Below are 23,112 nucleotides of genomic sequence, written 5' to 3'. Positions count from 1 at the left end.
AATATAATTGCCGCTTTAATTGCTTCGTTTCGCGAAGGGGGCTCCATTGTAAAACTTTCATTATCTTCTTCATCGATATCATCTTTATTAATTCCAATAACGCTTTCAATAATTTCTTCATCAGTCAACAACTGTGCAACTACATTTTCTTCTGGGTGAGTCAGAACATTATACTATAAATTAATAAAATATTAATTAATATATAAATTAATAATTATTAATTTATCAATTAATTAATAACTCTTTTAATTAATAAATTTTGCTGATCCTAAATGTATTATTTTATAGAGTTTCTACTGTACATAGTGTTTAGTAATGTAAAGTTGAGTGGGAAAAACAAGATTTTCGATAGCATAATATATTTGTATTTGTTTAAATATGTTTAGAGATATGTTAGTCATTAATTATAGGTATTTTTTATTTGTATTCAATCTCTGCATAAAGAGCGGTAAGGTGTATTTGTTATTGTTGAAAAATTAATATCATAAACTTTCTAGGAGTATGATGCTTAAACTTTGGATTTAGTAGCATATATAAGTTTAGTTTCCGAAATATTTGACCTTCAAACTCTATTACTATCATAGTAAAACTTTGAACACACTTTAATCTTTAGTTGTGTATAGTACCTTTTAAGAAAGGAAAATCACCAAAATCGTCCTAATTGATAAAAAAAAAAAAATTATATAAGTTGCATGATATTTTTAATCATCAAAATAGTCTTGACTTTTGCTCATGTGTTAAAATCTTCGGCACACACCACTATACCTCCTGTCAAGGCCGGCCCTAAGAATTTACGTACCCCGGCCGAACTAGAAAAATATGCCTTTTAAGTCTTCATAAACTAAATAATATAAGCTATTCTTTTAAACGACAATTAAAGTTATAGTAATAAACATAACAATTAGTAAAATCATGATATTAGAATGAGTTTATGACATACCAAATAAACTATAAAGTGTTTGGATATTATAAAATAGTAGACTTATAAAAGTTTGGTTATTTTAAATATATATATTATATATATAATATCAGAATTTTTTAAAATGTTCGTGCCCCTAGCCGACTAGCTGGACGCCCACACGTCCCCCCCCCCTTGGGGCCTTCCCTACCTCTTATATCATTATTTTCTTTCTCTTACGTCATATGACGCAACGCATCAATTCTAGCGTCAATACTAGTCGGCGACGAGTAATCTTAATCTCATGCACTAGCCTTGAACTTCTGTGGCATCGTCTCATGTAGAGATGTTCAACGAAACCGGTTCCTGGAACCGAACCGGTGGACCCGAACCGGTTCCTACCCGTTTTTTTAGGAACCGGACCCTATCTGATTCAACCCGATGATCCGTGACCGGTTCTTGCATTTCTGAGTGGGGGCGGGTAGGAACCGGAACCGAACCGGAACCGGTTCTGGAACCGAACCATCCGGAACCGGTTCCTAAGTGCTTGCAAGCTATCGCTATGTTTCTGGTTCAGTTCCAAACAATTGAATTGAACTCGCATTACAATTCTCAAAACTAAATGAAATTCCGCCATTCGGTTTCATGATCATGATTAATAATAGGGGCAAGAAAAGAAAGCAGAAGTTGAATTATTTCCAACTATGAAACCAAGTTCTTATACTCTTTAACTTAACGAAAACATCAATCAATCGGTGTATAGAAGATATAAAAGATTACAATCTACTTTCCCATTAAGCTGGCAAATGTAGATCTCTTTCAAACAAACAATACTCATAACGAAAATCTATCCACCACGCCAATAATGAAACACGTTTTTGTACCTCTTCGCTAAAAGATATCCGGATGAAACCGTCCGGGAATTGAGTTGTTTCCCTGAGCTTGTCTTAGATGCATCGTCAATGCATAGTTATTCACCTGCAAATACCGACAACGTCAACTTAAGCTCTATACATGTATATCTTGTTTATATAATGAAAGCATAAAATGAAGTTATAGTGCAGACCTGAAGTGTCCTCAACTGCTATTGATGCTGAGATAATAACTGTTTCAACTGCTGCACTTCTACAGTCCGCTCATCATATTCCTTTTGATGTTCATGTTGAATGGCTACAGCTCGTTTCAGTATTGCATTCTCCTTCAGAAGAACTTCAAGTTGTCCCTTGAAGGTTATATTTTCCTGAAATTAATATAACATTAACAACCAAATAAGATAGCTGCGAATAGCGCGTGCACACACATACACACACTCTCGGGGACTTACCTTCTGAAGGGCTTCTGCTGCATCACCAGCAGCACGTTCGGTTATGGATTTCTCCAAACTTTCAAGTACACGCCTGGCACGGAGTCTAGCATCGTCAATACTGGTGGCACTTGTCATTTCTGTGACAAACAGTTCAACCCAGTCTTCACCATTTTTTGGGATATTTTCACTATCAGTAACCGGGCCTGCACGTTTAAAAAACGGAAAAAAATTTTTACACTGTAACCGGTTGGAACCGGGTTAGGAACCGGTAAGAACCGGTTAGATATGTTAGGGGTCCGAGAGTGAGAGAACCGGTTCGGTTCCCTAACCGGTTCGAGCCTGGAACCGGTTTAAAAGGGGGTTTTGAATATAGGAACCGGTTAGGAACCGGTTCCGGTTCCTAGTCCCAAACCGTTTTGAACATGACTAGTCTCATGCGCCACCATCTCTCTTGCTCAAACTTGGCAATTTAACAAATTTCATAAGCTATTTTAATAATTATTTTATTTATTACTTAGAAACTCCCTTTTACGAAAAATTCTCAATATAAGCATTTATGAAAACAAATTTCTAGTTTTAGGTATCATTTGTAAAAAATTCTAAAAATAGATATTATAAAATAGTCGTGGGCTCGTGGCGAGTAGTTTGTAAAAATCAATTAGAACTTGCCATGTGAAACTAATCGTAACGAGCACGTTCACTAATCATACTCGTCGTGACTATATAAGTTTCATGTCTCGTAACCAACGCACACGAGTAACTCATAAATCATTTAGTCGCGACGAGTAGATTAGAAGGTTAAACTAGTCGCGACAAGTTACTACTAATAAACTACTCGTGTAGGGAATGTAATCCGGGCGTAAACTAGTCGTCGCGACTAAAGGACGTATGAATTACTCGTGGGCATTGGTTACGAGGCATGAAACTTATTTAGTTGTGACGAGTAATGATTAGTGAACGTGCTCGATACAGTTAGTTTAATGATACGTGACAAGTTCTAATTGGTTCTACAAACTACTCGTCTAGTTTATAATAGGTTAATAATTATTTCTGGAATTTCTTACAAATAACACCTAAAACTTAAAATTTGTTATAAATGCTTATTTTTGAAAATTTCCAAATATAATATTGTAAAACCCCGTGAGGAGAGCCTAGAAATCATAAGCAACAAGTAGAAAGTAGAAACAGCTCAAGAGAGGTATGGAAGCATCCAGAACACCCCCGAACCTCACTCCAAACCTCTAGCCTCGTAGAACCCCCTAGAAACATAACAAATAAACACCAACTTTCTCACCATAAATATAAAACCCCTCCCAATTTTCATCACATCAAATCAACAAAAAATCATAACAATAATAACAAACTCCAAATCACACTCTCTTAACAATCTCTCGTCTACTCACAACAACTTATTAGTTTCAATGGCGGACGCAGAGACATTCGGCTGAGATCAACCAGCTGCTGAGTCTGATCATCAACACGTTCTACAGCAACAAGGAGATCTTCCTTCGGGAGCTTATTAGCAACTCGTCCGATGCCTTGGATAAGATCCGGTTCGAGAGCTTGACGGATAAGAGCAAGTTAGATGCTCAACCGGAGCTCTTTATCCGGCTTGTTCCGGATAAGGTCAATAAGACGTTGTCGATTATTGATAGCGGTGTTGGAATGACCAAAGCAGGTGTGTAAATGTTATTCTATTCAATTTTATGTCTCGTTTACTCGATCTATTGTTTATTTAGCATGCATTTGATTTAGTACATTTATTATTTTACGTAAATAATAATATTTCGTCATTCTATCGATTTGATGACGAACTGCAATTTAGGCTTTCTAATTGTTAGTTATGCGGTTAGGTATTTGAATAATTGCTATTTATTTCTTAAATTCGTTGTGAGATTCCGTTTAAATTGTTAGTGTGAACAAAGTACAATGTGCTTATGTGCATTTGGTATTAGAATAATTATAAGTAATGAACTAATGATATTGTAGACACATGCTGTTGCTCGGGCTCGTGGCTTGCTCGATAAAAGCTCGAATAAAACAAAATTAGCCAAAAAAAACTTGATTTGAAACACTCACCCTGCGCTGAGTTGACTCAATTTTGTAACTAAACCAAACTCGTCTCAAGCTCGGCTCTGCTCGTTGGCTCAATCTTAGGCTCGTTTAACTTCAAAATTGAGCTAAAGCCTAGCTGAGCTGCATCGTGTAATTTTGAGTTTAAGCTCGAACCCACCCTGGCTCGACTCGTGAGCACGAATTATACTTGAGCTATATTAAAATAAAAATGTTATTGATAAAAATGTTATTGATTAGCATGAATTCTTTGTTCACTGAAGAATGTGCATATTCTACCTCTTAATTTCGTTAACAAGCTTTGTTTAAGTTGTGGTTTGCTAAATGTAATTAGGCAAATAGATGGATCAATCATTAGAGTTAATATAATATAGATAAGGTGCATTTGAAGATGATCTACAGTTTAGGCTTTGAATTGTTAGTGTATGCCTCTGGTGTTTGATTGATAGTGTGAAACTAAGACATTAGAAGACGAAACCGATTAGAATCGAGCGGTAGGTCTAACATAATGTTGTTGTGATTATGTAGATTTGGTGAACAATTTGGGGACAATTGCGAGATCTGGGACGAAGGAATTCATGGAGGCGCTTCAGGCAGGGGCTGATGTGAGCATGATTGGGCAGTTTGGTGTAGGTTTCTACTCTGCATACCTAGTTGCTGAGAAGGTCATTGTTACCACAAAACACAATGATGATGAGCAATACATTTGGGAGTCTCAAGCTGGTGGTTCATTCACGGTTACTAGAGATGTTAATGGTGAGCCACTTGGTAGAGGAACCAAGATCACACTCTTCCTCAAAGAGGATCAGGTAATTATGTGCTTCATCGACATTTTCGTTCATCGGTCCGTGTTTATGGATATATGGAATCTGTTATAACTGTTGTTTGATTTGAATATTGCAGATGGAGTACTTGGAAGAAAGGAGAATTAAGGATCTTGTGAAGAAGCATTCCGAGTTCATCAGTTATCCGATCTACCTATGGACTGAGAAAACAACTGAGAAAGAGATCACTGACGATGAAGATGAGGAGGTTAAAAAGGAAGAGGAAGGCGACATTGAGGAAGTTGACGAAGATAAAGAGAAAGAGAAGGGCAAGAAGAAGAAGATCAAGGAGGTGTCGCACGAATGGGAGCTTATCAACAAACAGAAACCGATCTGGCTTCGCAAACCAGAAGATATCACCAAGGAGGAATATGCATCTTTCTACAAGAGCTTGACCAGTGACTGGGAGGATCATCTGGCTGTCAAAACACTTCTCTGTTGAGGGCCAACTGGAGCTTAAAGCAATTCTGTTTGTGCCTAAACGGGCTCCGTTTGATCTGTTTGACACCCGTAAGAAGATGAACAACATCAAGTTGTATGTCAGGAGGGTGTTCATCATGGACAACTGTGAAGAGCTGATCCCAGAGTACCTCGGGTTCGTGAAGGGTGTGGTGGACTCTGATGACTTGCCGCTTAATATCTCTCGTGAAATGCTTCAACAGAACAAGATTCTTAAAGTTATCAGAAAGAATCTTGTGAAGAAATGCATTGAGATGTTTAACGAGATCGCTGAGAACAAAGACGATTACAACAAATTCTATGAAGCCTTCTCTAAGAATCTGAAATTGGGTATCCATGAAGACAGCCAGAACAGGGCCAAGCTGGCTGATCTGCTTCGGTATCACTCAACGAAGAGCGGTGATGAGTTAACCAGCTTGAAGGACTATGTGACCCGAATGAAAGAAGGTCAGAAAGACATTTACTACATCACCGGTGAAAGCAAAAGGGCGGTGGAGAACTCTCCATTCTTGGAGAGACTGAAGAAGAAAGGCTATGAAGTGTTGTTCATGGTGGACGCGATTGATGAGTATGCGGTTGGGCGGAGTATGATGGGAAGAAGCTTGTGTCTGCAACAAAGGAGGGATTGAAGCTTGAAGACGAAACCGAGGAGGAGAAAAAGAAGAGGGAGGAAAAGAAGAAGTCGTTCGAGAATCTATGCAAGACGATCAACGACATATTGGGTGACAAGGTTGAGAAAGTGGTCGTTTCTGACCGGATCGTGGACTCGCCTTGCTGTTTGGTGACCGGGGAGTACGGATGGACGGCTAACATGGAGAGGATCATGAAGGCGCAGGCGCTCAGAGACAGTAGCATTGGGGCTTACATGTCAAGCAAGAAGACAATGGAGATTAACCCTGATAACCCCATCATGGAGGAGCTCAGGAAGACTGGAAGAGGGCTGAAGCCGATAAGAACGATAAGTCGGTTAAGGATTTGGTGTTGCTTTTGTTTGAGACTGCTTTGCTGACATCCGGGTTCAGTCTGGAGGATCCGAACACGTTCGGAGGTAGAATTCACAGGATGTTGAAGTTGGGTTTGAGCATTGATGAGGAAGAAGGTGAGGAGGATGCTGAAATGCCTGCTTTGGAGGATAGAGGTGGTGAAGAAAGCAAGATGGAGGAGGTGGATTAGATGGTTTATGCTTTGGTCATATTCTGTGTCTGTTTAAGTGGTTAAATGGATCTGTGTTTTTTCTGTTGTTTTTGAACTTGTTATCAATTGTCTGAGTCTGGTATCAAGTGAATATTATCTTTTGTCGTATGGACAATATGATACCCCTTTATTAAGTCTTTTTACCTCCTGATGCGTTTTGCTTATATATTATGATATGAACACAAAAAAAACCATTGTTACCTTAATATATGCAGTTACTATTTTAAATTTTGAAGAGTGTCACACTACTGGCACAACATGAGACACCTATTGCACATAAAATCAGCATTTACCAATTTCAACGAAAAGAAGAGCAGTATAGTATGAGACATGTGTAGAAGGCAAAGGATACACACAATTTTATAGCTTTACAACACAAACAGCAACTCAGATATACATACATAAAACTACCCTTTACATGTTACATTTCCGCAATCAGATTTCTATTACACTATTAAACAGTTTCCGTGTACACATACCACAAATCATAGCAGAAGTCTAGGACAGTCCTTGGTTAAGTTAAAGGGCATAGCTGCGGGCGCCCACCGCTTGCTCCATTCAGGTCCTGCCATTTCATACCATGTCCAACTCAATCAAACTAAATTTACGTTCTAGGTGGCCGTGCGTGCATTGGATAAAAGATCAACGAGGGTGAATCTCAGTAAACGTGTCAGGTCGGATAGACATTATTTAGCATATATAACTAACATGATGGGCACGAGAGAAATATTGAAAATACGCCATCACTTGTACTTATAAAATTTAAGAGGAGGCCCTTTTTTATGAAGTTAAGGGACTTAAATCACGTACGGAAAGACATGTTTTGTTAACTTTTATAAAGTGAGGGTTTAATTCAAGAGAATTGAGAAAATAGACTTTTTTGTTGACTAAAAAATACTCTCTTAGTTTAGTTTTTAAGAGTTTAAAGAAATCAACAATGAGAAAATAGAGTCTGTGGACCTGTATACAATTGCACCCTAAATATGACTACAATACCTATAATATAATAGCTTGCTGAATAGAACGAATTAGAAAATTGTAACACGAATGCATTGGAACCACACTTCAGACGACCCATATGATAGGTTTCATTTTAGTTAAGAAAACATCTATTTAACCCATTTGACCCTTAAAAAAATAAAGCACAACCCAAATCCACCCATTCATATGTGAACGGTCAAAATTTTAACGACTTGAAAACCAGCATATGTGTGAGAAAGAGAGAGCACTGTTACTTACCCAAGGTGACCCCGCTTGTTCAGGCTGACAATCGAGAAGAGTGTCTACCACATCATCTGAGTTCTCTTTCTCTGATTCAATCTCACAGTTCGATAACAAACGTCTCTGCATGCATTACTAATAATCAGAAACGAAGTGGCCAAATTGGGGTTTAACAACATCCAAACACAAGTATTTCCCATGACTTAAATTCCACAATAAGAATTATTTGGTAAAACATTATCACCAACAGATGTCATGCACACATGCTGGTTTCATGTGTGTGTGTGCCATGTATTATAAGGTTGTCAAATCAAGTTAGGCAATCTTACATGATCCTCAAAAGCAGGACTAGTCAAGTTGATGGAGAGATTTCTCATTAGCAGCAGTACCTGAAGATAGCAGATTAAAAGGAAATCCAAATACATGACAATGCATAAAAGTTACCAAAGAGAGAAGGTTGCGTAGCACATACTGTTTCAACATCAATGGGGTCCATCTTCTTGAGCTTCTGCAAGTGGCCACTTGTATTGGGATCAAAGACGCTGCCAATAAAACCATAAACTTGAGCAAAGTCTGGCAGAACTGCAGCATAAAAAAAACAAAATAAATTTTGAAAGAATTCAACTTTAAAAATATGTTGCATCAAAATAAAATACATATCTGAATAGCAAAATAGTAAATAACATCACTATTATTAGAATTACCTCTAAGTTGAAGGTCATGTGTTCTTTGTTCATGTATATCGCTTGCAGGTTGTGTTTTAAAAGCACTCTCATTACTGCTGCAACAGTTGGTATCTGTTTGTTGGCTTATGGATACCCTATCATCTGTAATGTGCAAATGTCAAGATAGTAAACAGCAAGATTCAAATACAAGAAAATAAAAAGAAAAAGACATCGCAGTAAATTAACTAATTAAGCATAGCAGTCCATATGGAGTCCTTACCTTTGACCATCTGGGATAAACTACTTAACTCCTTGGGGTTGTGGATTCTGGAACAACCAGCTACTGCACCTGATACAGATTGGTTCACCAGTGTAGAAGGATTTGTACCTTGTACGAATACAGGCTCACTAACAGCAGTTGAGTTTTGAAAAGATGTTGTGACTTGAAAAACTGCTGGAACTGCCAAATATTATACCTCGAGTAAGTATAAGAATCTAAGACTATAACCGGTGACAGTCATTATTTTGTATAACTGACAGTTTTTTGGAGCCTTTTGTGGATAAGGGTGAGCAGCCTTCCTTTTAGGACGAGGGGGAGGAAGATGCTCGCTAGTGCCACTTTTTTGGACCTTCAGAAAGTACTTTTGTGCATGACTACGAATCTGCAATGGTTGTTTTCCAATTGTCACGTATACTTACTTATTTTACAAGATAAAAACACCAAGCTTCTCAGTTGACATGGTCATGTACATTTTATTCTAGATAACGAATTTTCTAACAAAAATTTTTTAAAATAATGCATAAATGAATAAATTGCACATCATGTACCTGGATAACAGTTTTTGATCCTATAAAAGCTTCAATTTTCTTCCAGTCACGGTCAAATCTGTCAACCAAACGGTCAGATAACAATCAGGCGATCAGGTATTCGTTAACTTTTAAGATCTATTAACTAGAGTTGCTAATCATTGTAGGAAATATATATCTAATAATAAATCAGGGACCTGAAATAAAACTCAGTCATTGACATTGTTAGGATGCAATTATCTTATTCTCATCTGCAACGTGTATCTAGCTTTAGTACAACTTAAACTACCCTACCATCATACCATGAGTTCATCCAAAAATATATATATACTTGGCCGTCCAGGTTTAACAATGATCACAGTGGTAACAATCCATTCTACTCACAGTTATCATCCAATTAATATGCAGAAAACCATAAAAACCTGAGATTACAACAATCACATGAACTCCAGTAAGGCACGATGTTCATCAAAGTTACACATGATAAAAAAAACATATTCATTTAAAACACAATCTTTATTCTGCAATCAGATTAACCAGGAAATATAAGTATCATGCGTACTGAAATTTAGGGGTTTGCAAAGTCGGTTTGGTTATGGGGGCTTATCCATAACCATAAGTGTGGCGAAGCTTGGGCTAAGTCAAAGGGGTAACCAAAGTGACTAAGGGGTGACCGGGCTCAATACCTATAAAAATTTTCGAAAGAAATCGCGGAAATTTACCCTATGAAGCAAAAAACAGAGGTGATCAAGGACAGCCCTGCCCCCTCATAAGCTTCGCCCATGACCATAACCAAACAGTTGGTTATCGGTCTGGTTTCGATTATGTTCGGATATGCATATATTTTCTTTGTTCCAACGGTTCGGTTATGTGATGTTCCAAGCTCAATTACGAAGTTTAGAAGCTTAAAAATACCATTCCAACTTCCAAACTATGTTATAATTGCAGCATAAACATAAATGTTCCAAGCTAGAAAGTAGAAACGGATGTACAAAAATGGAAATAAATATATAAAAAACACAAACAAGGTTCAGCTCGGTTCGGTTCGGTTTCAGTTAAAGTTGGTTAACCATCACCATCAGTACCAAAACCGAATAGTGAATTAATCAGATTCACTTAATTGCCGGTTATAGTTCAGTTTTTGACCTAATTAGGCAATTGAATTCTCCAAGTCAAATATATTAACACAAGTATACGAAAATGAAACCCTAGAGTTAGAGCATAACAATATGAACTTACAGTTGGAGTGCTTCTAGGAACTTATCGTGTTCTGGATCGGACCAGCTCTCGCGAGACTTAGTGATGGTGTAGGGTTTCCTGATCTTCTTAGAAGCAGCATCATCGGCGTTGAGGTCGGAGAAAGAGCCGGTGTTATTTGGAATCGCCATGGATGAGTGATACCATGTGTTTAGTTTAGGCAGTTGGAGCTGCTATACGCGTTCTAACTTATAATAAGTGGCTGACATCGCTACTTATAAATTGCGTACATGGAAATCTTTAAATTATTATTATATACACACCCAAATTTATATTTTCTTGAAGTATACATACATATATACAGTTTCATAGTTAATATAACCTCGTTCAACCATACTAGTGTAGTGGATGGACACGCCTGACTATATAGGGTGTATGCCCAACGATGAAGTAATTTACTTTTTATGATGGATGTGGCATGTATTTATTATAGGTGTTTAACTTGCTCTAAAATTTTTAAGCGTTGAACCCATACTTAATAAAACTCAATACATTTGAGAAAGCAAGCAAAAAAGAAAAGAGTATTGAATTTGATTAAATACTTCTTTCTAAATGATTAATAAATGATGTATTATTTTTCCGTGGTCATGATTACCTCAATGACCTTATGCCAATCCCGAGTTTTAACTACATAAAACGCCCATGGGTTGTTCCTCTTGAACCCCAGCTTCGGTGGTGTTAAATATCATAATAGTCTTGAACAAGCAAACACTCCGCATCTTCAAAATCGTATTAGCTAAATCACATTATTTTATGTATTCTTTATTTCTTCTTTCATATTTCATATCAAACTTAGTAGTTCAAACATTTATATCTCATTTGTCTTAGCTTCATATTAGACACATCATAACTTGTTAGGAAACTCTTGTTAACACATCATAACTTATTAGGAAACTCTTGTTAAGGAGAATAAGAAACCACTAATTAGATATCCCATATATAGATACAAATTATTTATCTTTACAGATGGTAAAAAAAATCATACTTTCATTTTTCAACTAGATTTCCAACAATATAAATATTTCTCATATATAAATACAATTGCCTATCTTTAGTAAAATAATCATGCTTTCAACTACATTTTCCAACAATATAAATATTTATCTATTTGATATAGCAACAAGCTGTGGTCATATGATTGTTAAGTGTTAAACTTACAATCTTATAGGTATAAAGAATGATAAAACTGAGCAATAAAAAATAAAATGGCATCCTATGTACATAATGAGCACAAAGGTTTGCCCACAAATTTTTTACTCCCAGTTTAGTTTATTAGAGTTCAGTTTGATGGGCTTCTTTCTGCTTTTGTTGCTTGCCTGGCATTCTCGGAAACAGTAAGTTATTCAACTGTCTCTCTGCACTGTACTCTGAAGAAGCCTGCATTTCAATCACAAACGCGCATTAACACCCGACAAAAAGAACATGAACATATTCAGATTTTTGCACCAAAAAGATTATTCTGATTTCTAACAAAAGAGAGATTTGAAAAAAAAAAAAGTTTAATCAAAATTTGTTTCAGTTGCATATATATACCCTTTTCTTAAAGGCAAACCGCAATGTTTGAACTTGTCTTCCAGAACACACTCTTACGTCAAATCCCAGGCTATCCACACCAATAACAGCTACTTCCTGTCATTAGTTGCAATAAGTAACAACTTGAAGGCCCTTCTAGACAACGTTGGAAGACAAAGTTACAAAAAGTGAGCAGATGTTACCTCCACTTGAAGGCCCTTACATCTCCAACATAAGGATTTAAGGGCTAGTGTTGTCTTTTCTCCACCAGATTTAAGACGTGATATGATTTTGGGAGCCGAATGTGCGATAGCATCAGGTTTAGCCCTCTTAAAATCGTCCACTTCAACAAAAATCTGTAGAGGATTTGTTATATTATATATAATAATACATGTGTCGATATTTTTTAATTTCCAAAGCTGCAGGTTGGTTTATTTCAAAATACCTGATTTCCATGTGCTGAGATCAAATGAATTTTTACAAACTCTAGCTTATAATATGAAGTCCCATTTCCTGTAATTTGATCTTTCTGCAATTCCTCTTCTGTGTTTGGATCATCCGGTTCATACCTGTGGCCATTGATGACACCTAAATCTTCTTTCTCTTCAGAAATCTGATTTGCTTCATCTTTAGACTGACTGTCAATCATATATTTGTTCAAGACCGAATTTTCTTCAACAAATGCAGGTCTAAGAACGCCTTGAATAGCAAGACCAGCAGGAGGCTGGTCCATGTAGTCTACTGGATCATCTGATACAAACTAAGGAAAGACAAAAACTTCACCAAAAAACAAATAGAAAACTTTATTTCTTCACAGTGGAAAATGAACGAATGCTTACTTGTGCCATCTGTTTAGCAAATTGCACTGGATGGGAAGAACGCATGGTTTCCAACTTTGCCCAATCACCAGGATCCTCGTCATCATCCCCATCTTCTAGAAGTGAAACCCATTCCTACAACATTACGAAGACAAGAGGTTATAACTTTTAATAATATTTCAGATGAGTAAAAGAACACTACAAATTAAGCATTGAAGTTGTCACATTTTCATAGCCACCACTCTCATCGTCTTCATCATCATCGTCGTCATCATAATCACCATCATCATCATTGTCATCATCTTCAGTCCCACTGTCTTCATCATCAATTTCCTCCATATCAAAATCAGACTCTGCTTGACCTATCAGCTCCATCTCACTAACCATTTCAGACGTGTCTAACCCTATTATTACTTGCTGCATTGAGTTTATAATTGGTTAATTACTTCATAACTTGAAAGAGACAGCTGTCTGTACTCTGTACTCCTTAGACGTATAATAAACTCTGAATTCATGTTCCTTACCACAAGGGTATCCTCAGAAGTAAGAGTTTGAAGAATGTCTTCATCATTTTTCACTTGGAAATATATATCTGTAATGCCTCAGAACATGAAACTGAGTAAATAACAAGTTTCCATAATAAAATTCACATAACAGGATCTTTGAGAGGATAACTTACTTCCATGTTCATCGGTGACATAGGGCAGGTCTGGCCAGAAAATATTCTCATGGACTCCATCACCTACCACGCCTGAAAACATAAGCATTGCTTTGCTGTTTACCTGACAAAAGTAACATGTTTGCAGTCAATACTACATGTAATATGGGTAACTCTGCAGTTAGCTGACTCCAGCAATGACCAGTTCGTGTTATTAAAGCAATCGGTACAATATGAAACTCAAGTCACATAACAAACCTGAGGAAGATGAGTAGATGACATTATGTTAAGTTGTTAACCCTTAAGCTAATATTATTAAACAGTCATAATTTCTTTTAAACTAAAATATTATGACATGCTACAAAAGTTTATGGCAAATGAGAAACTAATTACCAACTAAGACCATATTATTTGTCCAGAAACAACTTGGTTATCCATAGCAAGAAGATTTTCTTTTAGCATCAAGATCTACCTACAATAAAATACAACTAGGGACGTAACCGAACCGAACAAGGCCTTGTTCACGTTCATTTGCTAAGCTTTTATCGGGCAATCAAACGGTTCACAAACCCCTAACCGAAGTTCGTGTTCGTTCATTAAGAATATGAACAGTTCACAAACACAAACAATGTTTTAATTGATCACATTCATATTCACAAATAGACTGATCACGTAACACACGTATATTTTTGTTTTATAGCTGATAATTTTTCTTAAATCTATACGATAATATTAGAAAAATCATTAAAATTATCAAAAACCTTTAATGAACAAACATTAGGAGCATAAACAGACGTTAACAAACACATTATCGAATGTTCACGAACACAAGTGAATGAACATGGCCTCTGTCCGTGTTCGTTCATTTAGCTATTCGAATGAAACTCCTTATTCATGCTCGTTCATTTATTAAACAAATGAACACAAAGATTACCTCAATCACAGTCCTGCTAGTTTCAGCAGGTCCGAGTGTCGCGTCCCCATTCTCATCCGCTTCTTCGATATCCGAAATATCTTCCGACGGATGATACCGCTGCGGTTTCGCTTGTTTCACGGGACCTGACAGCTCCTCCGCAGAAGCCCTAATTCTGCTCTTCGCGAAATTGTTCCTTCTCGTAATCTTATTGCTAACACAAATCAACAATAACAAACACTCTATTCATAACCACAATCCCTAACATCATAAACCTCTAACTAACTAACTAACTAATGAAGCAAGCTCGTTCAATTGTCAGCTCGTATAACAATAATTAATTAGTTACAGAAAGTAACTAACTAACTAACTAACTAAGGAATAGCTGAATTAATTAATTGAATACCAGGGGATGAATAAGCTGGTGGAGTGAGAGAAGAGGCGGCAATTAGGGGTGAACCGGACGGAGGTGGTACGGAAGGCGGTAGCCGGTTCAATTACGAGCATTTCCGAGTTGGAAAGAAGGATTGGAGATGGTGAAGGAGTGCCTTAATTGTGATTCCGGTTTATCCGGTTGTGTTGTCTAAGAGGAAAGTAGTTTTGTGAGGGAAGAAGCTTAGGATGGTTGTACTTTGGCTGATTATCGAATATTCTATTTGGAAATTGGCGAATATAAAATAATATCTTTGGATTAAGTTTGGAAACTTCGAACAAAACCTTCGACTTCATTTATATAACAAGGTTTTTAAAATTCCATCACTTAATTTTAAAAAGTGTTTTAATTAAGTCGCCGAACTTTGATATTATTAAATTAAATGTTTTAACATGTTTTTTAGCTTTTTTTCTTTTTTATTACATACATTGCAAATATCGACTCCCACATCGTATTCTTAATTTCTTTCTTGACGCACACAAAAATCGGTGAACTCGATTTGAAGATTTAGCGACCCGATATACATGAGTGGCCTAATTAGAACAATTTTGAAAGTTGGTTACTATTTTATGAAATATTCTCTTATTTATTTATGGTGCTTTTGCAATTCAAATTTTGTAGCTAGTTTTTACCCATACGCTCCCCTTGAAGCTCATGGGTCGCTATTGTATGTGTATAGTAATTGATATTAGAGATTTTATATAATAATAAATTAAATACACCAATAAGTAATCATCATCATCATTATCATTGTACTTAGTATATCCCACCAATAGCAATGCTATGGTAGGGTCTGAGGAGGGTAAGATGTAGACAGCCTTACCCTCTATCCCATAGGGATAGAGAGACTGCTTCCGGTGAGACCCCCGGCTCGATAGTAGTTTTGCATCAAGCCTTGGACATAAGGCACATAGCACCCAATATGTAATAATAATAAATTAAATAGGTATGTAGCAGATGAATCACACGTAGTATACCGAACAAAAGTGGCATATGAATTATTATTTTATGTTATGAGGATGCAACATAGGTAAGTACATCATGTAAAGAAATAGATAAATTTGATGAACAATGATTTTTGTGATTAGGGTGAATTTTTGGTGTTTAATATATATATAATGGTGAGGCTTATCATTTACGCGGCTTTATTAACCAAACTTATTTTTAGATTCTAGTTCGTGTTAAAGCATGACTCAATTCGAGTTTTACACTAGTTGATAGCAAGCAGCTCACAAGCAGTTTGTACTAGTTTCGGTGTCTCTTTGCTATTTTCATTTAGGGAAAGTTTTACATAATTATAATCAACTTTTAATCTTTTCAAATAAAATCGCTTGAATTTTTTTCTCCAAAATTAAAGGGGGCGTTCAACGAAGTACCCAGATATACCAATTGGAAAGAACCTTGCAAAAACCAGAAGGACAAAAAGCAAATGTCACGGTTCTTTTCAATCGTCTTTCCTTAGCTAGGTCTTAGGTGAAACGAATGGCAAAACTGAGTTATTAGAAAACTAGTGTTTTTAATCGTCAAAGATTTGGTTTTTATATTATTATTATTATTAATAACAATAGCAGCTGGGCTTCTTTAAATTGGAAGATAAGACTAATGATTTAATTGGTAAACTATATTCGTAATTGTTTTTATTTAGTTAAAGTTTTATAAAAGACAATTATTTAGTAAAATTATAACGGTCAATGGGTTCAAGTTAATTTTCTTCATAAAACCAACAAGTTCACTCGTTAAAAAAATCGGATTCCCTCATAATTCTCGTATTATACACTTATTTGAAACGCGAAGAAAATTATATATCAATTAAATCCAGCACTGCCCATATACCTCCGCAACTAAGCTTAAATCAAGAGTATAAGTTCTGATAATATGTTTTAAAAAATATCCACTGTACTTACACGAAATTAATGTATAAATGATAGAGAAAGAATTTGAAGGTTTAATCTTGATTTCACATATGAACGAGGGTTAGTTATAAACAGATGAGAATCACAAAGGGTGAATCGAATAAAAAATTTAAAGATAACAAAACAAATCTTGGAGTTTTATTTAAATAGTTAATTTATTATTGGAAGATACTTATATAGAGTCTATTAATTATGTGTTTGTTTGGAATTATAATTAGGAGTAACAAACAAGTTAATGCTAATATAACCAAACAAATGGTTTATGCTATTGCATTTTCTTGGTGAATTTTTGTTTTCGGGTTCGATATGTTACTAGAAATAGTCATAATGAGTTAGCATAAAAGATCGAGTTGTTCGATCTAATATCCAATTAATTCCAACTGAATTTACAATGTTATACAGTTGTACAATACTTAAAACGACCCTATTGGTCTATTGATAAAAAAAATTGACAGATTGATACTAGAGCATGGTAAACCTATATGCCAATTAAATAACATAATTTGATCAAAAGATGTCTTAGAACTTTTATTTGAAAAATTAACTATTTTGCCTTCGAAAATATATCGAAACTACTTGGAAATATTACTTTGCCTACCTCGAACTTTCAATCCGGTGCTTGCCTTCCCACAAGAGGCAAGTTGCCAAAGTTGACAAAAGGGTTACAACGGCCAATCTGGCATATCCTTTTCTTTTTATATAAGAGAACAAGTAATAAATTATCAAAAAGATATCAACATGAGTTGCATACAAGAAAGGAATTTATTGTTAACCTTGCACTTGATTACTATAAATTCTTGAGATTTATATAAAATAATAAGGACAAAAATAGAATATTCTTACGTAGATAGTTTTCAAGTCAATTGTTTTACCTAAAGGGACAAAACTTTTAAAAGTCTGATTTGACATGATGCAACCAAGTCAGGTTTCGAAAACATGAAGGTTATCGACATGCCCGACATTGCATCGATCTGGACCGAATCACCTCAACAAACTAGAGACCATCAACTACAAACTAACTACCGAAAACCAAATACAATATACATTCCAAATTGAAAACTATATCGCAGCCATCTTAACCGCCTTGGTCACATTTACGATATGCACACACATTATTTTTCTCATATATGCACATGTAGCTACTCTCATGACAGAGCTTGATGAAAGAGAGACCACTATCTATATGTTGCGGCTAATTGGTGTTGTATTGTGTAATGCGTAGGAATTAATGAATTATTCACCACGACTTAGCTATGCGTTACTTAATCAAAAGTATATCTAGCTCGCAATTTATAATCAAAGATCTCTTTAAGCTAGACTATTACATGTGTTTACCATAAGTAAAATATATCTTAAAAATTAGTTTTGACCAAATCATAATAATCAACTTGAGAATTAAATACTTTCAATTTCTTATAGGTATTATAGAAAGCGCATAAAATTGGTTGTATTACCAATGAGCTGGTAATGGAGTAGTAAGAAATAAACTTAGTTTTTATGTGATTTAGGTTTGATTCACGCCCCAATTATTTAGTTTTGGCGGCACTGAGTGATGATATGAGATTAGGCAAGTAAGTGACGTTCACCAGATGGCTCTTGAACTGAACGATTTTATCTCACTGAACTATCGTTCATTCAAACAAGTGTTAATATATGTTAACCTTAAGTAAAAGTTTTTCCCAAATCAAAAGAACATTAAAAAAAATAAAATATCTTGCATTTTCCCCAAAATAACCACAAAACTTCAATTTCACGAAAACAGCCCTTAATAATTTAAGCGTTGACGAAGAATTTTCATAATTTAATAAACCAATATTGGGTCTTTTTTAAAATATAAATAAAACAAAACCCCCAATCAATCATTCATTCATTCCTCTGCATACTCGTTCCATCCCATTGTCTTTCTTCTAGAGGCTTCACCGATGGCTTCCGATCTTGCAACCAAGGCCAAGGAGGCTTTCATCGACGACCATTTCGAACTCGCCGTTGACCTCTACTCTCAAGCTATCGTCATCGAACCTCACAATCCTGACCTCTTCTCTGACCGTGCTCAGGCTAATATCAAACTCAATAACTTCACCGGTATATATATATATATATATATCTATATATATATTCTCAATTCTCTTACTTACAATGTATTATATAGGTTTGGATCAAATACAAATGAAATTAATGTGTTAATTGTTTGATTATGTAATTACGTCATAGAGTAATGACATAATTATTCTACTTGTATATATAATTACTCCACTTGATTCTCACAATTAGCATGTTAATTTCATTTGTACGTTAACTTTCCTCGTATTATATAAATATATTGTATACTAATATTATTGTGATAGATATTTGTTGTGGTCCTTGGATATGGTTTGCAATGGTTTTAACTTTTAACCGTATTAATGAATAATGATATTATTTGGTTATGATGCTGAACGGAAACGATAAAAAAAGGCTAGATACGGTCTAGCTAGGGGTGCAAATGAGCCGAATGGAGTCCGAGCTCTCTAGACTAGCTATAGTCTGACTTGTTTCAAGTGTTTTTCTAAAGCTCAAGCTCCGCTCGTGAATTGATTTTCAAGCTCGGGCTCAGTTCGTTTATTATTTATTATTTAATTTATATATGTTTTTAATTATTTTTATATATTTTGGGAAAAACCTTAAATGAGCCTAAGCTCGGATCGAGCTCATGTACTCGTGTAGTGTCTTAAACGAGCCAAAGTTTGGCTTCAGGTTGGCTGTGTAGTGTGAATTTAATGGATAGAAGTTTAATAGAGGTATAACTTAAAAATACACAAGGCTCGACGCCTAAACGAGCTTACCATACCGAGCTCGAAAAAGCTTGGCTCGTTTCAAGTTTTATATCGATTCGAGTATCTCACGAGCGGCTCGGCTCGACTCATCTGCACTCCTAGTTCTAGGAAACGATTAGATAAGACCAATAAGCGAGAAATATTGTTATGATCTATCGAAAGTTGTTGTAACGATTACAAATGAGCTTTTATATATAAGCTATACTACTAGCCTACCACATTAATCTCGGCCGAGGTAACCGATAATCAACTAGAGACATAAATGACAAAGTCTGTAACCGAAATATTAATTTTGCTCAGTATTCTAGACTTTAGTTTGACTAAGTAGTGAAAGAAACAATTCAAATTAGTACCAAATTATTAAAAAGAGATATTATGTTGGCTGTTTATGTATTTATTTATTGAGTTATTGGCGTTCCCATCTGTCCAATTGCGATTAGACTAAGATGGCCCACATGTGTATATTTGGTGTTTACCTACTAACTTGTACACAAATTACAAATTACTTCTTGCAGAAGCCGTTGCTGATGCAAGCAAAGCAATAGAATTGGACCCCTCGAATCCGAAGGCTTATCTTCGCAAAGGGTGAGTCTCGTTTAACGAAGTCGAGCTTATTATTATTATTAATATTATTCAGTTTATGAAATATATTGAAGAGAATTTATGAATATTTTGTAACTTTCTTTCTATATACAGGACAGCATGTTTCAGTCTCGAAGAGTATCAGACTGCCAAAGCCGCCTTTGAAGCCGGTTCCAAATTAGCTCCAGGAGATACAAGATTCACAGATTGGATAAAAAAGTGTGACAAGTGCATTGTAGGTAATAAAATATTCATAAAAATGCTAGCAGCATCGGAATCTGATTTTTAGATTTATGAGCATGCTATTGCCTTTATGACGGTTGCTTGATTTCTAAATCAGAGGAAACTGGTGAACTACCAACACAATCATCAGATGCAACCCCTACTAATGTTGTGGCTCCTAGTTCGACTACAATAGATGTTGAAGAAGTAAAGAACACATCCAGTGAGGTGATTGCGACACCAGCCAAACCCAAATACAGGTTTGAATCTTTTCAAATATCTAGAATATAGTGTGTGATTTTGATGTAGATTGCATTAGGTGTTGATGATTTCTAGCTGATTTTATATCTGCAGACATGAGTTTTATCAGAAACCAGATGAGGTTGTTGTGACAGTGTTTGCCAAGGGAATACCGGCTAACAGCGTGTCTGTCAGTTACGGGGAGCAAATTGTATGTTGAAAGTCTACTTTATTCTAATTGTTATATATTTATCAGGATTATTTTTCATAATTTGCATGTATGTTTGATTAAGAAAAAGTTATTCTTATACACTACAAATTCGGTTGTTGCTTTCCAGTTAAGTGTTACCATTGAGGTACCTGGGGAAGATCCATACGTTTTCCAGCCTCGCTTGTTTGGAAAGGTGAGATACACGGACACGGAATTGCTTTCTAACAGTCAAATCAACCTGTTTGACTTATTTCTTTCTTTCTGTGGTTTAAAAATATGTCAGGCATATATGGCAATTTACTATATAAATTAAATTCCCATGCATAGGGGAACATTATGTTAACAGTGAGGTGGTTGTGCTAGTGATATAATATTTTCACATCACCTAATACCTTTGTTTTTTAAATTGACAGATTGTCCCTGCAAAGTGCCGATACGATGTTCTATATACCAAAGTTGAAATCCGGCTTGCGAAAGCTGAAACTATACATTGGACAGCTCTTGAATTTACTAACAACAATTTGGTTGTGCGACAGAGCAATGTTGCTACAGGTAGGTCATTATTTATGACAACCAGTTTTGTTGCGTTTTGAAAGTAATTATTTGATCTTGAATATTTAGAATCAGTAACGAACTGTAGTAAAAAGAGTTGTAGAAAATACTCAAATAGTGCTTTGATGTGCTTAGTTATAATAATCAGATAATATGCTGATGGCGTTTTCTGTCATGTAGCTGCTCAAAGACCAACTTATCCTTCTTCAAGGCCAACCAAAGACTGGGATAAGCTTGAAGCTCAAGTGAAAAAAGAGGTATGAACGTTGATTTTGTGCTCTAGGGATCAGGAGGCACAAATGATGGTCCGGTTGTGTGGCTAATTAAATTATGTATTTTTCAGGAAAAGGATGAAAAACTTGATGGTGATGCGGCTCTTAACAAGTTTTTCCGTGATATTTACAAAGATGCAGATGACGATACAAGAAGGGCCATGAGAAAATCTTTTGTAAGTCTCTTCTTTTCCTGATTTGCAAATTGGTTCTCTTGCCATTGAACTTAAGAGATGACAATTTGTTCCGTTAAAATTTTTATTAGTTTTTTAACGGGTCAAATGGGTAATTTTTAATACTTGTGTAAAAGTGAAGCTGGCCGTGGAAGTGTGGAACGTGTTCAAAGTTGTCTAAAGTGTATTTAGATTCTTCCGTTTTCTACACGTTTTATTCAAAAAGATACACTAGTATTTTAGTAGAAAGTTTTATTAATCATGATTTAATACTTTAGTTTAATAAGAAACTAGAAAATGGACAGTTTTTGCAGTCAATGCAACCTGACCTCTTTCGAACCATTACTCGACTGCCCATTTTAGCACCTCTACTTATGAAGGAGTCTGGACTCGTCTCGCATGTTGGATCATTTTAATCAAAATATAAACTCATCACTTAAAATAGTTACAACTTTTGTAACTATATTTGACACACCAATTAAATGTAAAAGAATATACTTAATCGGACAAAAATTGTTTTTCGTAACCCCCCGACTCCACTCATTTGCCACAGTTACTTTGAAACATTTATTTACATGTACGTTATTAGTTACGGGTTGTCTTTTTTTGGGGGAAAAAAACAGGTTGAGTCAAGTGGGACAGTGCTGTCGACAAACTGGAAAGAAGTGGGATCAAAAGTGGTGGAAGGAACCCCTCCAGACGGTATGGAAATGAAAAAATGGGAATATTAAGAAAGAATCGGTAAGATCGTGTGTTTTGTGTTGGACCTCATCTTCTTTTCTATCATGGCTGTGGTTTGGAGCTGTATGTCCATATTCTATGTACTAGCTTGCATTCCGGTCATATCGTCCGCTTTTGAATTGAATTGTGGTTTTAGTTTTGGCATATATTTGGCTGATTTTATGGAAGCTGATCTTTCTTTATATTAGATTTTGGCTGTTTTTGCAAATTTATATGGAGTAGACTTATACTTTAAAATGGTTTCTGATTTATTAATTTTAAGGCCCTAGTCCTAAATGATTAAGTAGACGTGTCCTTTTTAAGACTCATAACCACTTATTTGTGTCTTTTAATGGATTTTGATCCACTCGTTTAT

The 23,112-nt window shown here is 35.7% G+C and overlaps 3 protein-coding genes and 1 pseudogene across 4 annotated transcripts; 2 read left to right on the top strand and 2 right to left on the bottom strand.

The window, feature by feature from the left end:
• Nucleotides 1-3,625: 3,625 nt before the first annotated feature.
• LOC143594696 (heat shock protein 83-like) lies at nt 3,626-6,792 on the top strand (annotated as a pseudogene). Its single transcript, XR_013146381.1, has 3 exons — nt 3,626-3,882; nt 4,806-5,086; nt 5,181-6,792. The product of XR_013146381.1 is annotated as a heat shock protein 83-like (transcript).
• A 476-nt stretch (nt 6,793-7,268) lies between these two features.
• On the bottom strand, nt 7,269-10,835 carry LOC143594686 (protein REVEILLE 6-like). The gene is made up of 9 exons (XM_077073935.1): nt 10,687-10,835; nt 9,469-9,526; nt 9,179-9,302; nt 8,921-9,100; nt 8,680-8,802; nt 8,448-8,557; nt 8,305-8,364; nt 7,994-8,098; nt 7,269-7,319 (listed from the first exon to the last, which is right to left on the bottom strand). The coding sequence occupies exons 1-9, from the start codon at nt 10,833-10,835 to the stop codon at nt 7,269-7,271; spliced, it is 960 nt and encodes a 319-aa protein (XP_076930050.1).
• A 996-nt stretch (nt 10,836-11,831) lies between these two features.
• LOC143594695 (uncharacterized protein At3g49140-like) lies at nt 11,832-15,121 on the bottom strand. The gene is made up of 10 exons (XM_077073942.1): nt 15,012-15,121; nt 14,627-14,819; nt 13,714-13,816; nt 13,559-13,626; nt 13,260-13,451; nt 13,056-13,169; nt 12,662-12,976; nt 12,420-12,572; nt 12,238-12,333; nt 11,832-12,081 (listed from the first exon to the last, which is right to left on the bottom strand). Exons 1-10 carry the CDS (start codon nt 15,110-15,112, stop codon nt 11,977-11,979), a joined length of 1,440 nt encoding a protein of 479 aa, XP_076930057.1. The 5' UTR covers nt 15,113-15,121; the 3' UTR covers nt 11,832-11,976.
• Nucleotides 15,122-18,846: 3,725 nt separating this feature from the next.
• On the top strand, nt 18,847-22,758 carry LOC143594694 (protein SGT1 homolog). The gene is made up of 10 exons (XM_077073941.1): nt 18,847-19,033; nt 20,280-20,349; nt 20,461-20,585; nt 20,687-20,828; nt 20,923-21,019; nt 21,147-21,212; nt 21,433-21,571; nt 21,752-21,828; nt 21,915-22,019; nt 22,640-22,758. Exons 1-10 carry the CDS (start codon nt 18,874-18,876, stop codon nt 22,745-22,747), a joined length of 1,089 nt encoding a protein of 362 aa, XP_076930056.1. The 5' UTR covers nt 18,847-18,873; the 3' UTR covers nt 22,748-22,758.
• The last annotated feature ends 354 nt before the right edge of the window (nt 22,759-23,112 follow it).

The sequence above is a fragment of the Bidens hawaiensis genome, unplaced genomic scaffold (assembly GCF_021521415.1).
Source record: "Bidens hawaiensis isolate Kalapana, Puna unplaced genomic scaffold, B.hawaiensis_p1.1 tig00044063_1, whole genome shotgun sequence".
NCBI lineage: Eukaryota > Viridiplantae > Streptophyta > Magnoliopsida > Asterales > Asteraceae > Bidens > Bidens hawaiensis.
The sequence above is the reverse complement of the archived record's forward strand: the minus strand, read 5'-3'. Positions and strand labels throughout refer to the sequence as shown.